The sequence below is a fragment of the Colobus angolensis genome, unplaced genomic scaffold (genome assembly GCF_000951035.1).
Source record: "Colobus angolensis palliatus isolate OR3802 unplaced genomic scaffold, Cang.pa_1.0 Scaffold63, whole genome shotgun sequence".
NCBI lineage: Eukaryota > Metazoa > Chordata > Mammalia > Primates > Cercopithecidae > Colobus > Colobus angolensis.
Genome location: NW_012119932.1, coordinates 5,006,193 through 5,025,560, shown reverse-complemented (window position 1 = coordinate 5,025,560; position 19,368 = coordinate 5,006,193). Strand labels below are relative to the sequence as shown.

General features: G+C 40.5%; 1 protein-coding gene across 1 annotated transcript in view; it reads left to right on the top strand.

The window, feature by feature from the left end:
• Positions 1 to 19,368, top strand: part of MLLT10 (myeloid/lymphoid or mixed-lineage leukemia (trithorax homolog, Drosophila); translocated to, 10) — a 229,455-nt gene that overhangs the window by 114,993 nt on the left and 95,094 nt on the right. The window contains exon 9 of the mRNA XM_011963857.1: positions 17,553 to 17,648. Within this exon, the coding sequence (XP_011819247.1) occupies positions 17,553 to 17,648 (96 nt within the window). The remainder of the gene's footprint in view (positions 1 to 17,552; positions 17,649 to 19,368) is intronic.

Genomic DNA, 19,368 nt, shown 5'->3' with positions numbered 1-19,368 from the left:
TTTTTTTTTTTTTTTTTAAACACGATGTCTTGCTGTATCTCCCAGGCTGGAGTGAGGTGACATGATCTTGGCTCACTGTAACCTTCGCTCCCAAGTTCAAGTGATTCTCCTGCCTCAGCTTCCCCCTTAGCTGGGACTACAGGTGTGCACCACCATGCCTGGCTAAATTTTGTATTTTTAGTGGAGGTGGGATTTCACCATGCTGGCCAGGCTGATCTCCAACTCCTGACCTCAGGTGATTGCCCATCTTGGCCTCCCAAAGTGCTGGGGTTACAGGAGCTACCACACCCCAGCTGCTGGAGGATATTCTCTAAGATGACTTATTCACATGATTGACAATTTGGTGGCTGCCTGTTTTTTTGCTGCATGAATTGTTTCTTAGGGACTTTTGAGTGCCATGTGACATGGCACCTAACTTTTCCCATAGTCACTGATCTAAGAGCAAGGCAAAAGCTGCCATGGGTTTTATGGCCTGACCTTGGAAAGTCACACAGTATCATTTTCTTTTTCTGGCTGAATGTGTTTTTATTTATTTTTTTAAAAAGGTTTTTTTCAGGTAAGAATACATAACATAACATTTGCCATTTTAACTTTTAACCACTTGGATTTAACAAAAAGAAATACTGTTATTTTTACTCTCTATTGGATGCATAGGTAAACCTGTTCAGTATGGGTAGGCACTGCATAGGTGCAAAGATCATTGGGGGCATGGAGACTGTCTGCCACACCCTGAGATTTGGGCACATATCCTGTTTCTTATTGAATTTTTACCCACAAGTTTTAGCATTCACTGATGAGTCTAGCCTGAAATAAATAATAGCTGACAAAAAGTAATTTTCTAATTGTATCATTCTCAGTAGCAGGGAGGGGTGGAGTCTACAGAGGAAATAAAAGAGTAGTTTGAGTAGTATAAGGATAAATGTTATGTCCTTTGGTTTTAGCACAAAGGAGGTCGTTGAAGAGGAGTTTCAATGTGGGTTTCAGTATATTTATTGGTAGATAAAGTGGGTGTGAGGAAGTACAGATAGTGAGAGTACTTAACTCTTAAGAATCTCAGATTTGCTGGGCTTGCATCTGTAGTCCCAGCTGCTGGAGGGCTGATGTGGGAGTATCTCTTGAGCCCAGGAGTTAAAGGCTGCAGTGAGCTATGATCATGCCATTGCATTCCAGCCTGGACAACAGACTGAGACCTCATCTCTTAAAACAAAACATTAGAAAGAATCTCAGATTTGAAGACAAAAGGAGTAGGCAGGAGAAAGAATACTGTGTCTTCTTCTATTTTGGTGGGGAAGAAAGAAGAGAAGCATGTAGGTGAATAACTAGGTCACCTGGATAATAGAGCAAAGAAAAGTAGATGTGGGTAGAACCCTGTCAGAGATACTGCTAGGCAGATTGGGTATACAAATAAGGAGGCCAAGTGTGTTATTTTCAAAAGTGTTTAAAATAATGGATCATGAGATTGAGGTGGGATAATAGATGTAGTGGAACTAGGGAAGGGCTGGAACATAGAGTTGTAGGAGATGTTGGAGCATGGGCCTAGAGGACTCAGTGAGGTTCAAGAATAAGTATAGTAAGAGTGTGAATTAATTGCAGGGTTGTGAAGAAAGAGTAGATCATTGTGATTTAATGATCCTTAAACGATTGGGATATGTTGAGTGATGGCAGCTTCCAGGTGTTGGAAGACAGTTCTCCATGGTTCTGACATTTATACACATTTTGTGAGTGTCAGCCCTGACTGCTTTTGTTCTTTTCAAGGTTGTTTATATAGCAAGCAAACAGCCTTGGAAAATGGAGGCACTGTCATTCAAATTTCTCTTGTAATTCCATCCACTGTTTGTATACATGTCATCTGGCCCCAGGTCACCCTGTCAGAAGGGGGAATTTAGGCAAATGCTAACAGTCTGGCTTTTGCTATTGCCATGAGTATTAAAGTCCTCTGTGTCCAATGCAGGAGTCTTGTGTCATCTTCTGCCTACATCCATGAAACTGTGATAGACTAACTTGTCACTTTAGAAGTAGAGTAAGATAAGTACAAGACAAGTAACTTGTCACTTTACAAGTACAGTAAGACTTTTCGTAGTTTTTGACACTGAAATGTGGTTTTAGGCATACTGAAGGAGAGTAAATGAAAGCCATTGAAATTGAGAATATTTGAGGACTTTGTGAGTTGTTCATATAGTTGGCCTTAACTTGCTGGCACACCCACTCTTGTGGTCCAGAGGTATCGGGATACTGTGGTTGAAGGTCTTACCAAGATCACATGCAGTAGGAAAGAGTTACCTAAAGAAAAGTAATGGGCAGGCAAAAAGAAGAGATAAAGAGATACTTATTAATAAATGATAGAGCTGGGATTTAAAAATGAACTATGTCTGATTACAAAGTCCATGGATTTTTTTTTTAATACGTCTTTCTGCCTTTACCTGGAGGCTGTATTAGTCCATTCTCACACTGCTGTAAAGAACTACCCTGAGAATGAGTAACTTAGGAAGAAAAGAGGTTTAATTGACCCACAGTTCTGCAGGCTGTACAGGAAGCATGGCCAGGAGGCCTCAGGAAACTCACAATCATGTCAGAAGGCAAAGGGGAAATAAACACATCTTTACCATGGTGGAAAAGAAGAGAGAAAATGAAGAGGGAAAGTTTGAAAGTGCTACATACTTTCAAACAACTAGATCTGGTGAGAACTCTTATCAGGAAAACAGCAGGGGGGAAGGTCTGCCCCCATTATTCAGTCACTCCACCATCGGGTCCCTCCCCTGACACTTGCAGATTACAGTTCAACATGAGATTTAGGTGAGGACACAGAGCCAAATGATATCAGAGGTAATAATAATCATATCCCCTTTGAAAGATAAATCTATATTACAACTTCAAGGGTGTTTTTTGTTTGTTTTAGTACAATGGTGAAGTTTTCACATGTTCTCAAAAGAATGCTAATACAGAGTATGCCTTATCAATCCTCTGTTCTGTTCCAGGAAGTTATTATTTAACTGAGCAGTATTTGGGAGAAGAAATTTTAAAGACCTCCTTGCTTAGAAGGGATAAATAACTTGTTAAAAGAAGATAAAGGCCGGGCGCGGTGGCTCAAGCCTATAATCCCAGCACTTTGGGAGGCCGAGACGGGCGGATCACGAGGTCAGGAGATCGAGACCATCCTGGCTAACATGGTGAAACCCTGTCTCTACTAAAAAAAAAAAATACAAAAAACTAGCCGGGCGAGGTGGCGGGCGCCTGTAGTCCCAGCTACTCGGGAGGCTGAGGCAGGAGAATGGCGTAAACCCGGGAGGCGGAGCTTGCAGTGAGCTGAGATCCGGCCACTTCACTCCAGCCCGGGCGATAGAGCGAGACTCCTCAAAAAAAAAGAAGATAAAAAGTGAAAGTAGATGTGAATAGCTCTTTTGAAATGTAGCTTGAATTCAGATGTTGAAGACAAACAGTAATAGTGTGCATCAATTAAATGGCATGTCCATGAAATAGAATTTTATGACAAACTGAATTGGCTGAGGATTAACTTTATTTAATAGAGTTATTTTTTGCAACTTGGAAGGCTGAGATGTAATACAAAGACTCAGGTCTAATTCATTTAGGTGTTTAGAATTGTATTCCAGCTATCTAATTATAGCATCATGGAGATGAAGTAATGATAGCCAGTTGTTTTCCATTAATAATATAAACCTTTTAAATGTATTTATCACCTGTGGCACTTCCATTTCTAGTTTTCATTTCCAGTTTTATAGATAAAGAATAGGGACATGAAAGTTTAATTAGAGGCCGGGCGCGGTGGCTCAAGCCTGTAATCCCAGCACTTTGGGAGGCCGAGACGGGCGGATCACAAGGTCAGGAGATCGAGACCATCCTGGCTAACACAGTGAAACCCCGTCTCCACTAAAAAATACAAAAAACTAGCCAGGCGAGGTGGCGGGCGCCTGTAGTCCCAGCTACTCGGGAGGCTGAGGCAGGAGAATGGCATGAACCCGGGAGGCGGAGCTTGCAGTGAGCTGCGATCCGGCCACTGCACTCCAGCCCGGGCGACAGAGCAAGACTCAGTCTCAAAAAAAAAAAAAAAAAAAAAAAAGAAAGTTTAATTAGATTTGATAGATGTTTACAAAACATCTACTGAATTCAAGACTCCATGCTTAATTCTTGGGAAAGCAGAGTTTAAAAATCTGGAGAGTCACAATCAATATTGAACAGTTTGTTTAAAGTTTTGTATTTTGGGGGCATAACACCAGTAGAATCCAGTTTATTTTTTAAAACTTTTCTGCTCCTTTCTATAGCTTCTCTTGTGTATTTTTTCAGAAATGTAGCTATAAGCAGTGAGTGTGTTAATAGTCGATAGGTCTGGTTTATCTGAAAAGCCATTTAACTGAGGTATATAATCTGCTACTGATTGTAGGATGCACCTTCATTTTATGTGCCACTAAGAAAGAAAAAATCATGCCAAGTAAACTATGACACAGCAATATTATAATACATAACCTGATTTTAGAGATTTATTTAAATAAATATCTTAGGATCTATTAAATATGGCATGTCAGAGAACTTAGAGTTCCTTTTAACTCTTTCAGGTGTTGCATATAAAGTTAATAGATGTGTATATGGTTGTTCATCACTGTAGTAGCTCACATTTAGAAATCATGTAAATTGCCCATAACAGATGAATCAATTATGGCATATCTGTAAAATGGAACATTATGTTATGTGTCAGTTTCTTCATCTGCATCAAGTTGATTTTAGTGCTTACCTCATAGAGTTGTTAAAATTAAAGTAGTTAGTACATGTAAAATGTCCTGGCACATATTAACTGAAAACTTGATTGTTTAGACAGAAAACACAGGAGCATCTTAGTATTAACCAACATTATTATTGTAACATTTATGATTTAAAATCACGATTTAAAAGACTCTGCAAAGATGTTTTTAATATAAGTGAAAGATACATAGTATATTCCCAGTTTTGGTTAGGAGATTTTTAGGCCAGGCATGGTGGCTCATGCATGTAATCCCAGCTGTTTGGGAGGCCAAGGCGGGTCTAACAGTTGGAGACCAGCCTGGGCAACATAGCGAGAAGCTATGTCTACAAAAAATACAAAAATTAGCTGGGCATGGTGGCATGCACTTGTAGTAGTCCCTGCTACTTAGGAGACTGAGGTGCGAGGATTGCTTGAGCCCAGGAAGTCAAGTCTGCAAAAGCTGAGTGAGATTGTGCCACTGCCCTCCAGCCTGGATGACAGAGACCGTGTCTCAAAAAATTATTATGGATTTATTTGAGAATTAGTTTTTCACATTGTGACACTTTTTCTCTACACAGTTAGGCATGTTACCACCTAAGAAGTTGATTCTACATAGCCACAATGTAATTATCTTAGGAAATGTAACATTAATACTATTAACATATAATCCATAGCCAAGCACCTCATTGTTCGGGTAATGTCCTAATTGGTAGCCAGTTTAAGAAGAAATTGATGCAGGAGTCAAGTATCAAACGTTGCATTTAGTTGTTGTCTCTTTAGTCTCCTTTAATCTAAAATAGTCCCTGCACTTTGGGAAGCCAAGGTGAGTGGATCACTTGAGGTCAGGAGTTCGAGACCAGCCTGGTCAATATGGAGAAACCCCATCTCTACTAAAAATACAAAAATTAGCCAAGTGACGTGGCTCATGCCTGTAATCCCAGCTACTTGGGAGGCTAAGGTAGGAGAATCACTTGAACCCAGGAGGCGGAGGTTTCAGTGAGCCGAGATCACACCACTGCAGTCCAGCCTGGGTGACACAGTGAGATTCAGTCTCAGAAAATAAAATAGTTACCAGGATTTTCTGCCTTTCATGACATTGACATTTTCTTAAGTTTAGACTAGTTGTTTTGCAGAATGTTCCTCAACTGGGATTTGTCTGATTTGTTTCCTCCTGAAAAGATTCATGTTAAGCATATTTGATGGAAATATCACATTGATGATGTGTTGTTCTCAGTGTATTATACCAAGGGACACATGATATTATTTTATCCCATCATCCGTGGTACTAAGTTTGATCACTTGGTTAAGGTGTTGTCTGTGAGATCTACTGTGAAGCTTTTGTTTCCCTGTGAGATGTTACTTGAGGCTTTGAAATTTCTGTTCCCCAATAGTCTTTCATGCAGTGTATTTGATATATCTGTTGATGATCTTTGCCTGAATCTATTATAACTATGGTGGTAATAATGTGATGATTTTCTGTTTCTATCAATGCTTCCATATTTATTTTTTGGCATGCTTTGATTATGAAGAACTTCATCTGTCTATCCAAACATCCATCCATTGACTAATCTCTCCATTATCAAGTAGACTCAAGTTTATTTTTTTAAGTTCACTGTGTTATGTAATTCCTATTATTACTCATCTTAATGCTCAGATTGTCCCACATTTGGCCAATGGGAGTCCTTCAACTTGGCAACTGTGCCCTTTTGAAATTTTTCAACAGTTTATAAGCATTTCCTTAATTTCTAGTAAAACAGATACTGTAGGCTTATCTTGTCTTCTTTTCTGCCCCAGACCTTGAATCAGCTCATTTTCTAATGCTGGTTTCTTTTAGTGGAGGTAGCCTATCTACTTGGAGTGTATCTCTGTCCTAGAATGGACCCTTCAGCAGTTTGAGAGGTCATACCAGTCCTTCTTACTGTGTGCCCCATGCGCTTACGTGTTATTGGCCAGTGCAGAACTCTTCCTGGTTTCAGCTGCCTTTCTCAAATTGGCTCTCAATGCTTTCCAGTAAGTACTGTTGACTAAATATTTAGTGGTTTTCTTGTCGCTTCCTTCTTCCTCATGAATGCTTTTACCATGTGGGCCTTGTAACTCTTTTCCTTACCTGCTTGTATTTTGGGGTTGATGGTGATGCTTTTACACTCAGTTTTGTTGTGTTATTCCATGAGTTTTTGGTTTTATTATCTATTTGCTTTGTTTGTTTGTTTTTTTGAGACAGAATTTCACTCTGTGGCCCAGGCTGGAGTGCAGTGGCGCGGAGTCGGCTCGCTGCACCCTCTGCCTCCTGGGTTCAAGCAATTCTCTTACCTCAGCCTCCTCAGTAGCTGGGATTACAGGTGCATGCCATGTCACCTGGCTAATTTTTGTATTTTTAGTAGAGATAGGGTTTCACCATGTTGGCCAGGCTGGTCTCGAACTCCTGACCTCAAGTGATCTGCCCACCTCGGCCTCACAAAGTGCTGGGATTATAGGTTTTTTGCTTTGTTTTTATATTTGGGATTCAGAAAGAATGAGAAACTATGTTGCTGCCACCATTTTCTCTTGCTGTTTTTTTTGTTTTTGTTTTTGTTTTTGTTTTTGAGATGTGGTTTCGCTCGTCTCCCAGTCTAGAGTGCAGTGGTGCAATTTTGGCTCACTGCAACCTCCGCCTCCTGGGTTCAAGATACTCACCTGCCTCAGCCTCCCAAGTAGCTGGGTGATCGCCCGCCTGGGCTCCCCAAAGTACTGGGATTACAAGCATGAGCCACTGCACCTGGCTTTTTTTTTTTTTTTTTTACATTGCTCTGTTTACTCCTCTTCTGTCAAATCATAGCTCTCTTCATTTTACTCTTTTCTTGCTCCTCTTGTACCCAAATTCAGCACTTAACCTAGCCTTGCCTTTCTGGTGAAGCTCGACTTCCTTTGACTTATATGACTCATACTGTATCTCTCTTTTTTGCATGCATTTTGTTGCTGTTGTTGTTGTTTTTGAGACAGAGTCTCACTCTGTCACCTAAACTGGATTGCAGGGGCATGATGAGGGCTCACTGCAGCTTCAACCTCCTGCACTAAAGCAATACTCCCACCTCAGCCTCTGGAGTAGCTGGGACCACAGGCATGCACCACCACTGCCTGGCTAAGTTTTTACATTTTTTGTAGAGACGGAGTCTCCCTATGTTGCCTAGGCTGGTCTTGAGCTCCTGGGCTCAAGCTATTCTCCTCCCACCTTGGCCTACCAGTGTTGAGATTCTAGGTTTGAGCCACTGTGATCGGCCCATGATTTTCTTCTATTTTCATTTCACTTTTATACTGTCTTTATATATGTATATGTCTTACTGTCAGACTGTATCATGTCTCAAAGCCAATCTATATTTTTTATGTTTTAATGTTCTTTTACAATGCCTAATATGATTTTTCTTTTCTTTTCTTTTCTTTTTCTTTTTGAGACGGAGTTTCGCTCTTGTTGCCCAAGCCGGAGTGCAATGGCATGATCTCAGCTCACTGCAACCTCTGCCTCCTGGGTTCAAGCCATTCTCCTGCCTCAGACTCCCAAGTAGCTGGGACTACAGGCATGTGCTACCACGTTGGCTAATTTTTGTATTTTTAGTAGCTTTTTTAAAAAAATCCTGAATGTCAGGTGTGAGGAAATAGAAGAAAGGTAGTGTTGTTGACAGCTTGTGAGTACTTAACTAATTTTAGTTGCATTGACTATAATATGGTAGTTGTGTATACATTTATAGGCAATTAGGAATAGGAAACACAATCAGGAGGTACTAATGGAGTAAGAAATGTTTGCTGAGGTCCTGGAAAGCCATCATTTCTTTTTTCTTCCTTCCTCAAAAGGCCTTCGTGGGTTCAGTTTCAATAAGAACTCTGTAGCAAGCTAATAGCTTCTTTTGAAAATGGAATGCACTTAATAGCCATGTCATTGGAGCATCAAGTCCAAATCTCCGGTGGGCACCTGTGGATGGAGGATTTTTTGCCAGAGGATTCAGTTGGCAAAATCATAATTCATAGAAACATGTAGTTTAAAAGCATAATGAGGACTGTGGGATTCCAAAGGTAGAAAATGTGCTTCATCTTGCTGCCTAGCTTCCAACACAGTGCGTTGGTTTTGGGCTACTCTCATATGATGCGTATTTGCAGGATAGCTGACTTTTAAAGGATAAGCAGAATGTTAAAGTGACCATCATAGAGCCCCTGTTATTGAAAGAGTTCAGTGAGGTGTTCAGCCTGCTTTTCGATGGTGGGAGTCTGAAGAGACCAAAGCTTTTCCTTGACTTCCAGAGGAATTTGGTGTTGTAAATCTGTTTCTATACTTTGCAGAAACTTGTTGAGCAGGTCTTTGATTTTTATTGCAGTTTTTCCACCAGCTGTGCTGACAGAGGAGATAACATTACAGAGCTATTGAGACTGAGGCTTCTAATTTAACAGCCAATAGTGAGAGCTTTGGCAATCATAGGATAGAGGTACAGAGTCCCGACATACTTATCTGTGGCAAGTGGCAAGGGAGTTTAGGTCACCCCTCTGGGAAAGCACTTCAGACATATTGGAGACTTTGACACGTGGATGTAAACTGGTCTTGATCCTTGGGCATGAATGTTATGGCAAAGAGGCATTAGAAATGTCCAGAACAGCCTACCAAGTACCATCAGTCTATGTAGTGGATTTAGTCTGTAGCAGCTGGGGCTATAAGAGCAATAACTAAACTCACTTGGCACTAATTCACTGTTAGCTTCTAGCTCTTATTAGCCTTTTTTCACTGGCCTTGTAGGGCTTTTGTGTTGAGGTATTGTATTTCTTCCTACCCCTGGAACCTTTGAGTCCTTTATCGAGGTTGTGGCTTCCCTTTGTCCTTCTGGAATCCTATGCTGTTTCTGTTGAACCACCCAGGAAAGAGACATGGTTCGGAGAGTGATTTATATGTCTCATTAGTATTTCTACGTGTTGCTCTTCTTGATTGGGGGAATACCTTTTGCCCTTACGAATGGGTAAAGATAAACATATAATACAGGGGATGGCAAACTTTTCCTCTAAAGGACCAGATAGTAAATGTTTTTGGGCTTTGTGGACCGCATTTAGTCTCTATCATGTATTCTTCTTTTTTGGGGGGAGGGCGGGGGTGCTAAGGAATATTTTAAAGATGCAACATTACTCTTAGCTTAGGTGTCATAATTTGTTGACTTCTGTTATATCATTTTCTCTTATACTATACTTCAGATGTCCAGGCAATAATGAATATACAGTTTAATTGCCCAGAGACCCCACCTACAAAGTCATGTTAGCTTCCTTACCCCCTGAGAATCCTGCCAACTGAATCCTGGGTAGGATAGTGATCTGGGTGCCTGTATCCAACACAGTCTTAAAAATTTGTGTTTTCTGGCTGGGCACGGTGGCTTATGCCTGTATTCCCAACATTTTGAGAGGCCGAGGTGGGAGGACTGCTTGAGCCCAGGAGTGTGAGACCCCATCTTTATTTAAAAAAATAAATCATATCTTTTCCTCTCCTCAAATTCCTTTTAGCATGCTTGGATGAGTGCATGTGGCCATTGAGGCCTCTTGGGGATAGGGAGTGCACATCCCCATCTCTAATTATTTTTCTTCTTAAAGCACTGAGGTCACCTAATTGTTACAGTGGGGTAGAAATGAAGCTGACTGCCAAACTGGTGAGGAAGTCCTCTCCACCTAACCAGAGTAGGCTAGCTGCCAGCAGAGCATCCTGGGACAGCTCTCTTTAAACATAGTTTCTGGTGCTTAGCCTGCAGCCACCTCTTCAGTTTCTCTTCATTATTCAGGCAATAAAATGAAGACCCATTAACTGCCTAGTTGACCGTATAATTTTTCATTTCTTGACTTTGCTCAGATCCCATTAATTGGCCTGTGAGGCCTTTAATTTTCCTCTTCCGAATAGCCATGCCCCTAACAGCATCATATTCTCTCATCACCAAACTGTGAAGAACTATGAAAGAGGTGGAGTAGAAAAAACAATTTCTCCTGCTGTAGTCTCACAATACAGAATGCTCCTGTGACCCATAAATGTAGAGCGATTTCTCCCTACCAACAAGCAAGCTATCAGTTTTGCAGCAGACATCAGCTGCGTATCCTCTAATTCTGTTCAGTTTGGACGCTGTCTACCTGGAGATGGCATCAGATTACACAGGTTGGGAACTCAGTCCCATAGGACTGAGTCTCACTTTTGAAACTGATTCTAAGCCCCAGGTGCTTCTGTCCCCCTGGCTATGACTTGGGGTTCCCACAGCCCCCTCCTTGGGTTGGATTAATTTGGTAGAGTGGCTCACAGAACTCAGGGAAACCCTTACTTATGTTTACTGGTTTATTATAAAGGATATTGCAAAAGTATACAGATGAATAGATGAATAGTGTGAGGTATGTCAGGGCGTAGGGAGGCAGAGCTTCCCCATCCTCTTGGGCCTTTTATACAGAGTTCACTGGATAGGCATGATTGAAGCTTGGACACCTGTATAGAAATGTGCTTGAACAAAGGTATGATCTAACACTAATAGACTGAGTAGGGAAACCCAGGCAGGCCTGTATGTTCACAACGCTTCTTGGCCTCTCTGTGTAACATTATTTTCTTCTGGGTATTGGGGCAGAACCCCTTCTGAAATGGGGATTTTATGACCCACAATCAGACAGGGTAGGTCAGAGAATTTCTTTATGTCCAGCTCCATTATAGAAAAGTAGGAGAAGTTTAGAGCATATTTTTAATTTTTATGGCCTGTCTTGGGGAGAAAAAGGAGGGCAGGAAGGGTCCGAGAGAGATTCTGTTTTCTGAGGCCTAAAGCACCCCATTATAATAAAGGACTGTTATTTCACCTTTGTTACTCTGATGCTGTTCTGAAGCTGCATCAGGAACCAAGGACAAAAGGCCAAATACTTTAACAAAAGTTATGCCTGTTTTTTTAGTTACTTAAAAAGTAACAAAGACTATGGGAGTTGTGACTCAGGGACTGTGAACAAAACCAATATATGTATACATATATATGTGTGTGTGTATATATATATGTGTGTGTATGTATGTGTATATATGTATATGTATATATCATAATATCACAGAAGTCTGTCATTTGACCTTACTTGTAAAGTATCTAATTAAGAGATGCAACTTCTGGGTCAAGAGATAGACAACTTATTACTTAGAGCAATAGTTGTAACCAGAGTATCAGTAATTTTTGGCCATTTCCCGTAGGGCACTGCAAAGAGGGCCAAATAAAATCTGTTCGTGCTGTGTGTTGCATTACAGGAGAGGAGCCCTGAGCTTAGGGCACTGAATCTTTTGTAATAGACAGTAAGCATAGCTGATCTTTGCTTTCTGTCTTCTGAGGCTATTCACTATATGAGCAACCTTGAAAAGATAGTCCAGAATAATGGGCTGCCATTAGCCTAACTCAAAAGACATGCAGAAATAGGAAAGACTCATACAGTATGGTTTCCTGCCACATGAATGATTCTCAAATTATGATTGACTTTACTCAATGTTTTTGATTCACAGCTAAGTTCAAAAGAGGTGTCCTTGATGGACAGACAACATTCTTCCAAGCTGTGAATCACAGGCTTAGGTTTCTTCTATCTTGTGACTGCCTTCTTTAAAATACTGCTTCTATGGCTTTAATGCTTATTTTTGTTATCTATGTAACAGTTATCTATGTAACCAGTGTGGATACTAGAAATTTGGGGCTACTAAGGACCAGGCCTAGAGGTGACACACATCATTTTCATTCAAACTGCTCTGATTGGAACCCAGTGCAGTGGCCACATGTAACTGCAAAGGAAGCTGGGAAATGTCTAGTTACATGCCAAATAAAAAGAAATGAGTTTGGCGAATAGGCTGTCTCTACCTCATTTTCGCCCATTCTTGTTACTTTGTATGTAATTACAGAGAATGACAGAAGACAGAGCATTTAAAAAATGAAAGTTAAAAAACAAAATCCCACTCCATATCTCACCATTGAGAACTAGCCATCACTTACTACTAAGTAAATATCACAGATTTTTTATATGCATAGAGACATACATACATACAAAAAAGGATAGAGAAAAATTATTAAATTGAGTGAAACCTACTGATGTTTTAAACACCAAAGGCAGATTTACTTGACTGTATAGAGGGAAAAGAAACCCTTCTTGTACAAAAACAACAACAACAAAATTTAGCTGAATGTGTGGTGTTTGCCTGTCATCACAGCTACTCTGGAGGCTGAGGCTGGAGGATGCCTTGAGCCTGGAGTTTGAGGCTGTAGTGAGCTATGATCATACCACTGCACTCCAGCCTGGGTGGAAAAATGAGATCAAAAAAACTTTTTCCCCCCTTACCACAAGAAATACTATTTCCTCAAACATACCTTTATGTTTAATAATAGAAATTACAAAAGCAAACAAGACGTTGAAGAGGTAAGACTGTCTTTCTAGTTGGGGTGCTTTTAGCTCTAAGTGATGGAATACTCAAATCAGAGTGGCTAAAGCAATTCGAAATTTATTACTTCATGAAGGTTCAGATGCTAGGCTTTTCTAAGATTGGTTAATTTAACAATAGCCAATTCAGCTGTAGCAGAACATTGTTGACTTTTTTGTGATTTTCTTGACTTTTGTAGTCATGGTTGCCAGGTCACTGCAGTTGTTCTGAGGATCATGGTCTAACACTTGAGCATCTAAAGGCAGGAAGGGAATACCTTTAAGAATGAGGAGAACACCTAGAAAATTTCAACATCTGGCCTGGTGCAGTGGCTCACCCTGTAATCCCAGCACTTTGGGAGGCCGAGGCGGGCAGGTCGCTTGAGGCCAGGAGTTTGAGACCAGCCTAGCCAACATGGTGAAACCCAATCTCTACGAAAAATACAAAAAAATTAGCCGGGTGTGGTGGCGGACGCCTGTAATCCCAGCTACTCTGGAGCCTGAGGCAGGAGAATGGCTTGAACCTGGAGGCGAAGGTTGCAGTGAGCTGAAATCGTGCCGTTGCACTCCAGCCTGGGCCACAAGAGCGAAACTCCGTTTAAAAAAAAAAAAAAAAGAAGCAGCCAGGCGCGGTGGCTCACGCCTGTAATCCCAGAACTTTAGGAGGCTGAGGTGGGCAGATTACCTGCGGTCAGGAGTTTAAGACCAGCCTGGCCAACATGGTGAAACCCCGTCTCGACTAAAAATACAAAAATTAGCCGGGCATGGTGGCACATGCCTGTAATCCCAGCTACTTGGGAGGATGAGGCAGGAGAATTGCTTGAGTCTGGGAAACGGAGGTTGCAGTAAGCCAAGATTGTGCCACTGCACTCCAGCCTGGCCAGTAGAGCAAGATTCTCTCTCTCAAAAAAAAGAAAATTTTAACTTCTGTTTTATCATCCTGATTGAAACCTATTCCAGGCCTAAAACAGTCAATGGCTAAAGAGAATGGTTTTTTAAAATTCCTCTTAATTGCCTTGGACTCTTCCATGTTTGCCTCTAGGCTGGGGAATAGATACACTTTTATGAGGACATGAGAAGGTGATCGTGAATTTTCTTAAGAAATCAGGACTTTGTCAGCAAGAAAGAGGTTTATGTCTAGTCACTGTTTGGCAGACTTATGTTTTGTTTTAATTACATGCGTCAGATTTTATATTGAGCTCCTACAGTGAAGGCTGCTAGTATCCCTGTAGTCATTTTGCTTTTCCTGCTATCCAGGTTATTTGTTTTAAATTTTATTTGTTTATTATTTATTTTTTTGAGACAGAGTCTCACTCTGTCACCTAGGCTGGAGTGCAGTGGTGCGATCTCGGCTCACTGCAACCTCTGCCTCTCCGGTTGAAGCGATTCTCCTGCCTCAGCCTCTCATGTAGCTGGGACTACAGACACATGCCACCATGCCCAGCTAATTTCTGTATTTTTAGTGGAGACGGGATTTTACCATGTTGACCAGGCTGATCTCGAACTCCTGACCTCAAGTAATCTACCCACCTCGGCCTTCCAAAGTACTGGGATTACAGGTGTGAGCCACCACACCCTGCCAGGGTTTTGTTTTTGAAGGCATTTATATTTTTTCAGGTAGCGACTTTTCTCTCATGTAAACATAATCCTCATAGTTGTGTAGGTATTTGTTTTGTATTTAAATTTGTTAGCTGCTCACTATTAGTCTTTTTACCACAGCTTCTTCAGTAAGTTCATTGTACCTCTTAAATTGGCTGAATTTTATTAACTTTTTTCAAGAATAAGTTGTTAGGACTTGTGTTCTCTGATTTCTTTCATAATGGAGGGCATTTTCTTTTGCCTTAATTTTTGAACTGTATCTTGGCTGTATATAATATTGTTGGGTCACATTTTATTTCTCCTAAAAACGTAATGGTCCTGGAATAGTGCTGTGGAGATGACTAACGACACCTCCCTCTCCCTGTATTCTGCTAAGTTTAACTACAGTAAGTCTTGGTGCTGCACAATCTGTAACAGAATTGTTCAGAATTTTTTTTTTCCATTTTCATTTTATGGAATTTTATGTTTGAATATACCTTCTGTTCCCCACTCATTGAATTATCTGCTTGAGGGACACATGTTATCCTATGTTTGATTATCTCTGTTTTTTATACTTATCAAATGCTGTCTGCCTGTTTTAATACCGTTTTTAAAATTTGCATTACTGTGATTATTTCAAACCTTTCTTTTAACACTTGAAACATTTTCGGCAATGCGTATTCTTTTCCTTGCTGTTTCTATTTTATTTGCTTATTCTGTAATGATATTGTTTTAGTCTTAAATTTATTACTTTGGTTATCTCCCTTCTTACCTTTTCCTATTTTATCTCATTCTTGAGCTTTGTTTGAACTCATGTTATATTTTTTATTTGGCATGCGGACAGTTTTGAGAAATATCTTCATACTCAGTTCTGTATGCTTCTAGGTTGTGATTTTTGGCTATCTCATGCACGTTAGACTCTTTGTATTTTTTTTGCCTGTAGTTTCTTTGCCATACAATTTTTAAAATGTTGTTTATGCTTGGGAGACTCACTTTTGACACTTATTCCATTATAATTTAGGTAATTTTTTGAAAATTTTCTCCTCATTTTTGAGACGATGGTTTAAGGCCTATGTATTTTGCATTTTTCTGAAGCCTGTGGGAATGGGAGGGGTACAGTATAAAAGCTTGGGAGGAGGGGTGCAGTATAAAGAGCTTGGCTTAGGGCAGTATGCACTTTTTGGTATAACTCCAGGCCGGGCTCCCTTTTTTAACACAGTACGTTATTAAATGTCTTGCACCAGGTTCTATATCTCAGGTGTTCGGGTGTATCTTAGTCTTATGGGGAATACCCTAGGATTCTGTTTTATTTTTTATTTTAGTTGTAACTTTTTGAGACATGGTCTCACTCTGTCCCACAAGCTGGAGTGCAGTGGCATGATCATGGCTCACTGCAGCCTCCACCTCCTGGGTCCTCCGCCTCAACCTCCCAGTAGCTAAGACTACAAATTTGCACCACCACACCAACTCATTTTTGTGCTTTTGTGGAGATGGGTTCTCATTATGTTGTCCAGGCTGATGTCTAACTCCTGGCCTCAAGTGATTCTCTCACCTAGGCCTCCCAAAGCACTGGAATTACAGAGGAGAGCCAGCCACTACACTGGGCCCCCTAGGATTTTATGTAATTAGTTCTTAGCCTTGATACTTTACTTCTAGTTAGCACCTCTTCACTTTTCCCCCTCTCACCTTCAGTTTTTCCTGTTTCTCCCCTGAAGCTAATACTACTCTTTAGGCAGAAAAAGTAGTTTAGTAGGTAAGAACACATAAAATTGCCTCTCTTCAGATTTGGGATTTACGGTTATATTCTCAGAATTTTTGGGAATTAAGGGGTAGGATTAAGAGCCGAATCCTATAGCTCAGTCTAGGGCGATTTCTACTCTAACCTGTATAACTCTACAGTAGTTAGCGATTCACACAACAGAACATTTTGGTTAAAATTATCTGACATTAAGTTGGGCTTCCAATATGTAATTAATTTTTTATTTTATTGAATTCCTTTTTATATTTAGCTCATCAGTTTTAGCACTTTAGAGCACACCCTAACTTTATCTAATTTTTTTTTTTGTTGTTGTTGTTAGAGATAACTAATTCGTCTATTTTTTGAGTAAACCCAGGAAAGAATTTTTTGCTGGAGTTTCTGTGCCTCTAGTCTGGAGAAATTCTCATGGTAGAGAAAAATCTGGTACTGTTCAGATGTGAAGTGCTATGTAAACTTTAAAGTGCTATTTTTAATTGTTCACAAAAATATTTGGTGGCTTTTTGTTGTTGTTGAGACGGAATCTCACACTGTTGCCCAGGCTCGGGTGCAGTGGCACGATCTCGGCTCACCACAACCTCTGCCTCCTGGGTTCAAGCGATTCTCCTGCCTTAGCATCCTGAGTAGCTGGGATTACAGGCGCTCGCCATCATGCCGGGCTAATTTTTGTATTTTTAGTAGAGATGGGGTTTTACCGTGTTGGTCAGGCTGGTCTTGAACTCCTGACCTTGTGATCCGCCCACTTCATCCCAAAGTGCTGGGATTACAGGTGTGAGCCACCGTGCCCGGCCGTATGTGGTGTTTTTAAGAAGAAAAAGTGTATATTTTGCTGAATGTAAGAGTGGCAAATAATTACAGACTTGAGTTGTTTATTAGTATTATTTTAGACTGATCAAGAATAAAAGAGCTGAACTTACTTAAAAAGAAACTCACACTAGTATTACTTGTTTGTAAAACAACACGATGATCAGAGAAAGTGATTTTTGATAGAAGTATTTGTTAATATTTTAAATTACTAGTTATAAAAAAATTATTGCATATATGGGGTTATAGTTCACATTTAAATTGGATTTTACTTATATTCGTTTTTAGAAATATAAAGAGAAGGACAAACACAAACAAAAACACAAGAAGCAGCCAGAACCATCACCTGCATTGGTTCCATCCCTGACTGTTACTACAGAAAAAGTAAGTTTTAAGAATCTTATTTTGTTTTATGTAATAAGTAGGTATTTTGCTGATTTTCACCTCTAAAAACTGTTTTCATTCCCTAACTTTTCCCAGCTTTTCAACCACATATCAGGCACTTAGAATTCTCATTTCTTTCTTTTTTTTCTTTTTCTTTTTCTTTTTTTTTTTTTTTGGGAGACGGAGTTTCACTATTACTGCCCAGGCTGGAGTACAGTGGCGCGATCTTGGCCCACTGCGACTTCGGCCTCCCGGGTTCAAGTGATTCTCCTGCCTCAGTCTCCCAAGTAGCTGGGATTACAGGCATCCACCACCATGCCCAGCTGATTTTTTGTATTTTTAGTAGTGACGGGGTTTCACCATGTTGGGCAGGCTCATTTTGAACTCCTGACCTCAGGTGATCCGCCTGCTTCAGCACTCCCAAAATACTAGAATTACAGGCATGAGCCACTGCACCCGGCCTGGAATTCTGATTTCTCCCTCTCTCTCTTTTTTTTTTTTTTGAGACAGAGTCTCACTTTGTCACCCAGGCTGGAGTGCCGTGGCACAATCTCAGCTCACTGCAACCTTCACTTCCCTGGTTCAAGTGATTCTCCTGCCTCAGACTCCTGAGTAGCTGGGACTACAGGCACGTGCTGCCGCGCCTGGCTAATTTTTTGTATTTTTAGTAGAAACGGGGTTTTACTATGTTAGCCACGATGGTCTCGATCTCCTGACCTCATGATCTGCCGGCCTCGGCCTCCTGAAGTGCTGGGATTACAGGCGAGAGCCACTGTTCCTAGCCTGAATTCTCATTTCTTACCTTATTCTACCTTCTGTTTATTCTGTGCTTGTCTCCAAAGCCTGTTGTTAAGTAAGGATAACAAGTGGGAACTATCATTGAGACAGATAATTTTGGCTGTGGGTGGACTTCATTCACCTGAGAATTTGAATTCTGGCCTCGCCATTTACTGATTGAGTCTTTAGGTTAATTAACCTTGGTGTAACTCAATTTTATCGTTTGTAAAGCGGGGGAAATTGTTAGTGAAATTGAATGATAGACTACATGTAAAGCAATTAGAGCAGTTTTTGGTTCATAGTGAGAATTAGTAATTATTACGTATTATTAGGATTATTATCTCGTGGTTAATATGAAAACAGAGGGAGACTGGGACAGAATAAGCAAGTCGGGAAATGCAGTAGGAGATGAGTCTAGGGTGAGGGGCCCGTTATGCAAAGCTGTATAAACCAGTGTGAGGACTTTGTGTTTAGTTTGCTCAAAAAGTGAGCTATTGGGGGTTTCTGAATTGAGATATAGTCTGACTTATTTTGAAAGGACCTCTGGCTGCTTTGTTTTGGACAGGCTATGGAAAGTCAGAATGGAAGCAGGGAGGCCATTAGCAAGGTATTTAGTCATCCAGAGAGAGATGGCGGTAACAATAGAGGTAGTGATAGGTGATCAGATTCTGAAAACAAAGGTTGAGCCCACATGATTTTCTTACAGGTAAGTTAGAGGCATATGAAAAAGAGAGGATCCATGGATGATTACAAAGACTTTGGATCAGATCACTAGAAGATACAGAGTTACTGTTAACAAAGACAGGAAAGAGGGGCGGAGGGGAGGGGCATACCAGGTTGAGGGGAAAGAAAGGAATTCAGTTTGGGATACGGTTTTAGTTTTCTATTGCAGATGAAATTACTACAATATACCAGTTTAAAACAACATAAACTTACTAGTTGT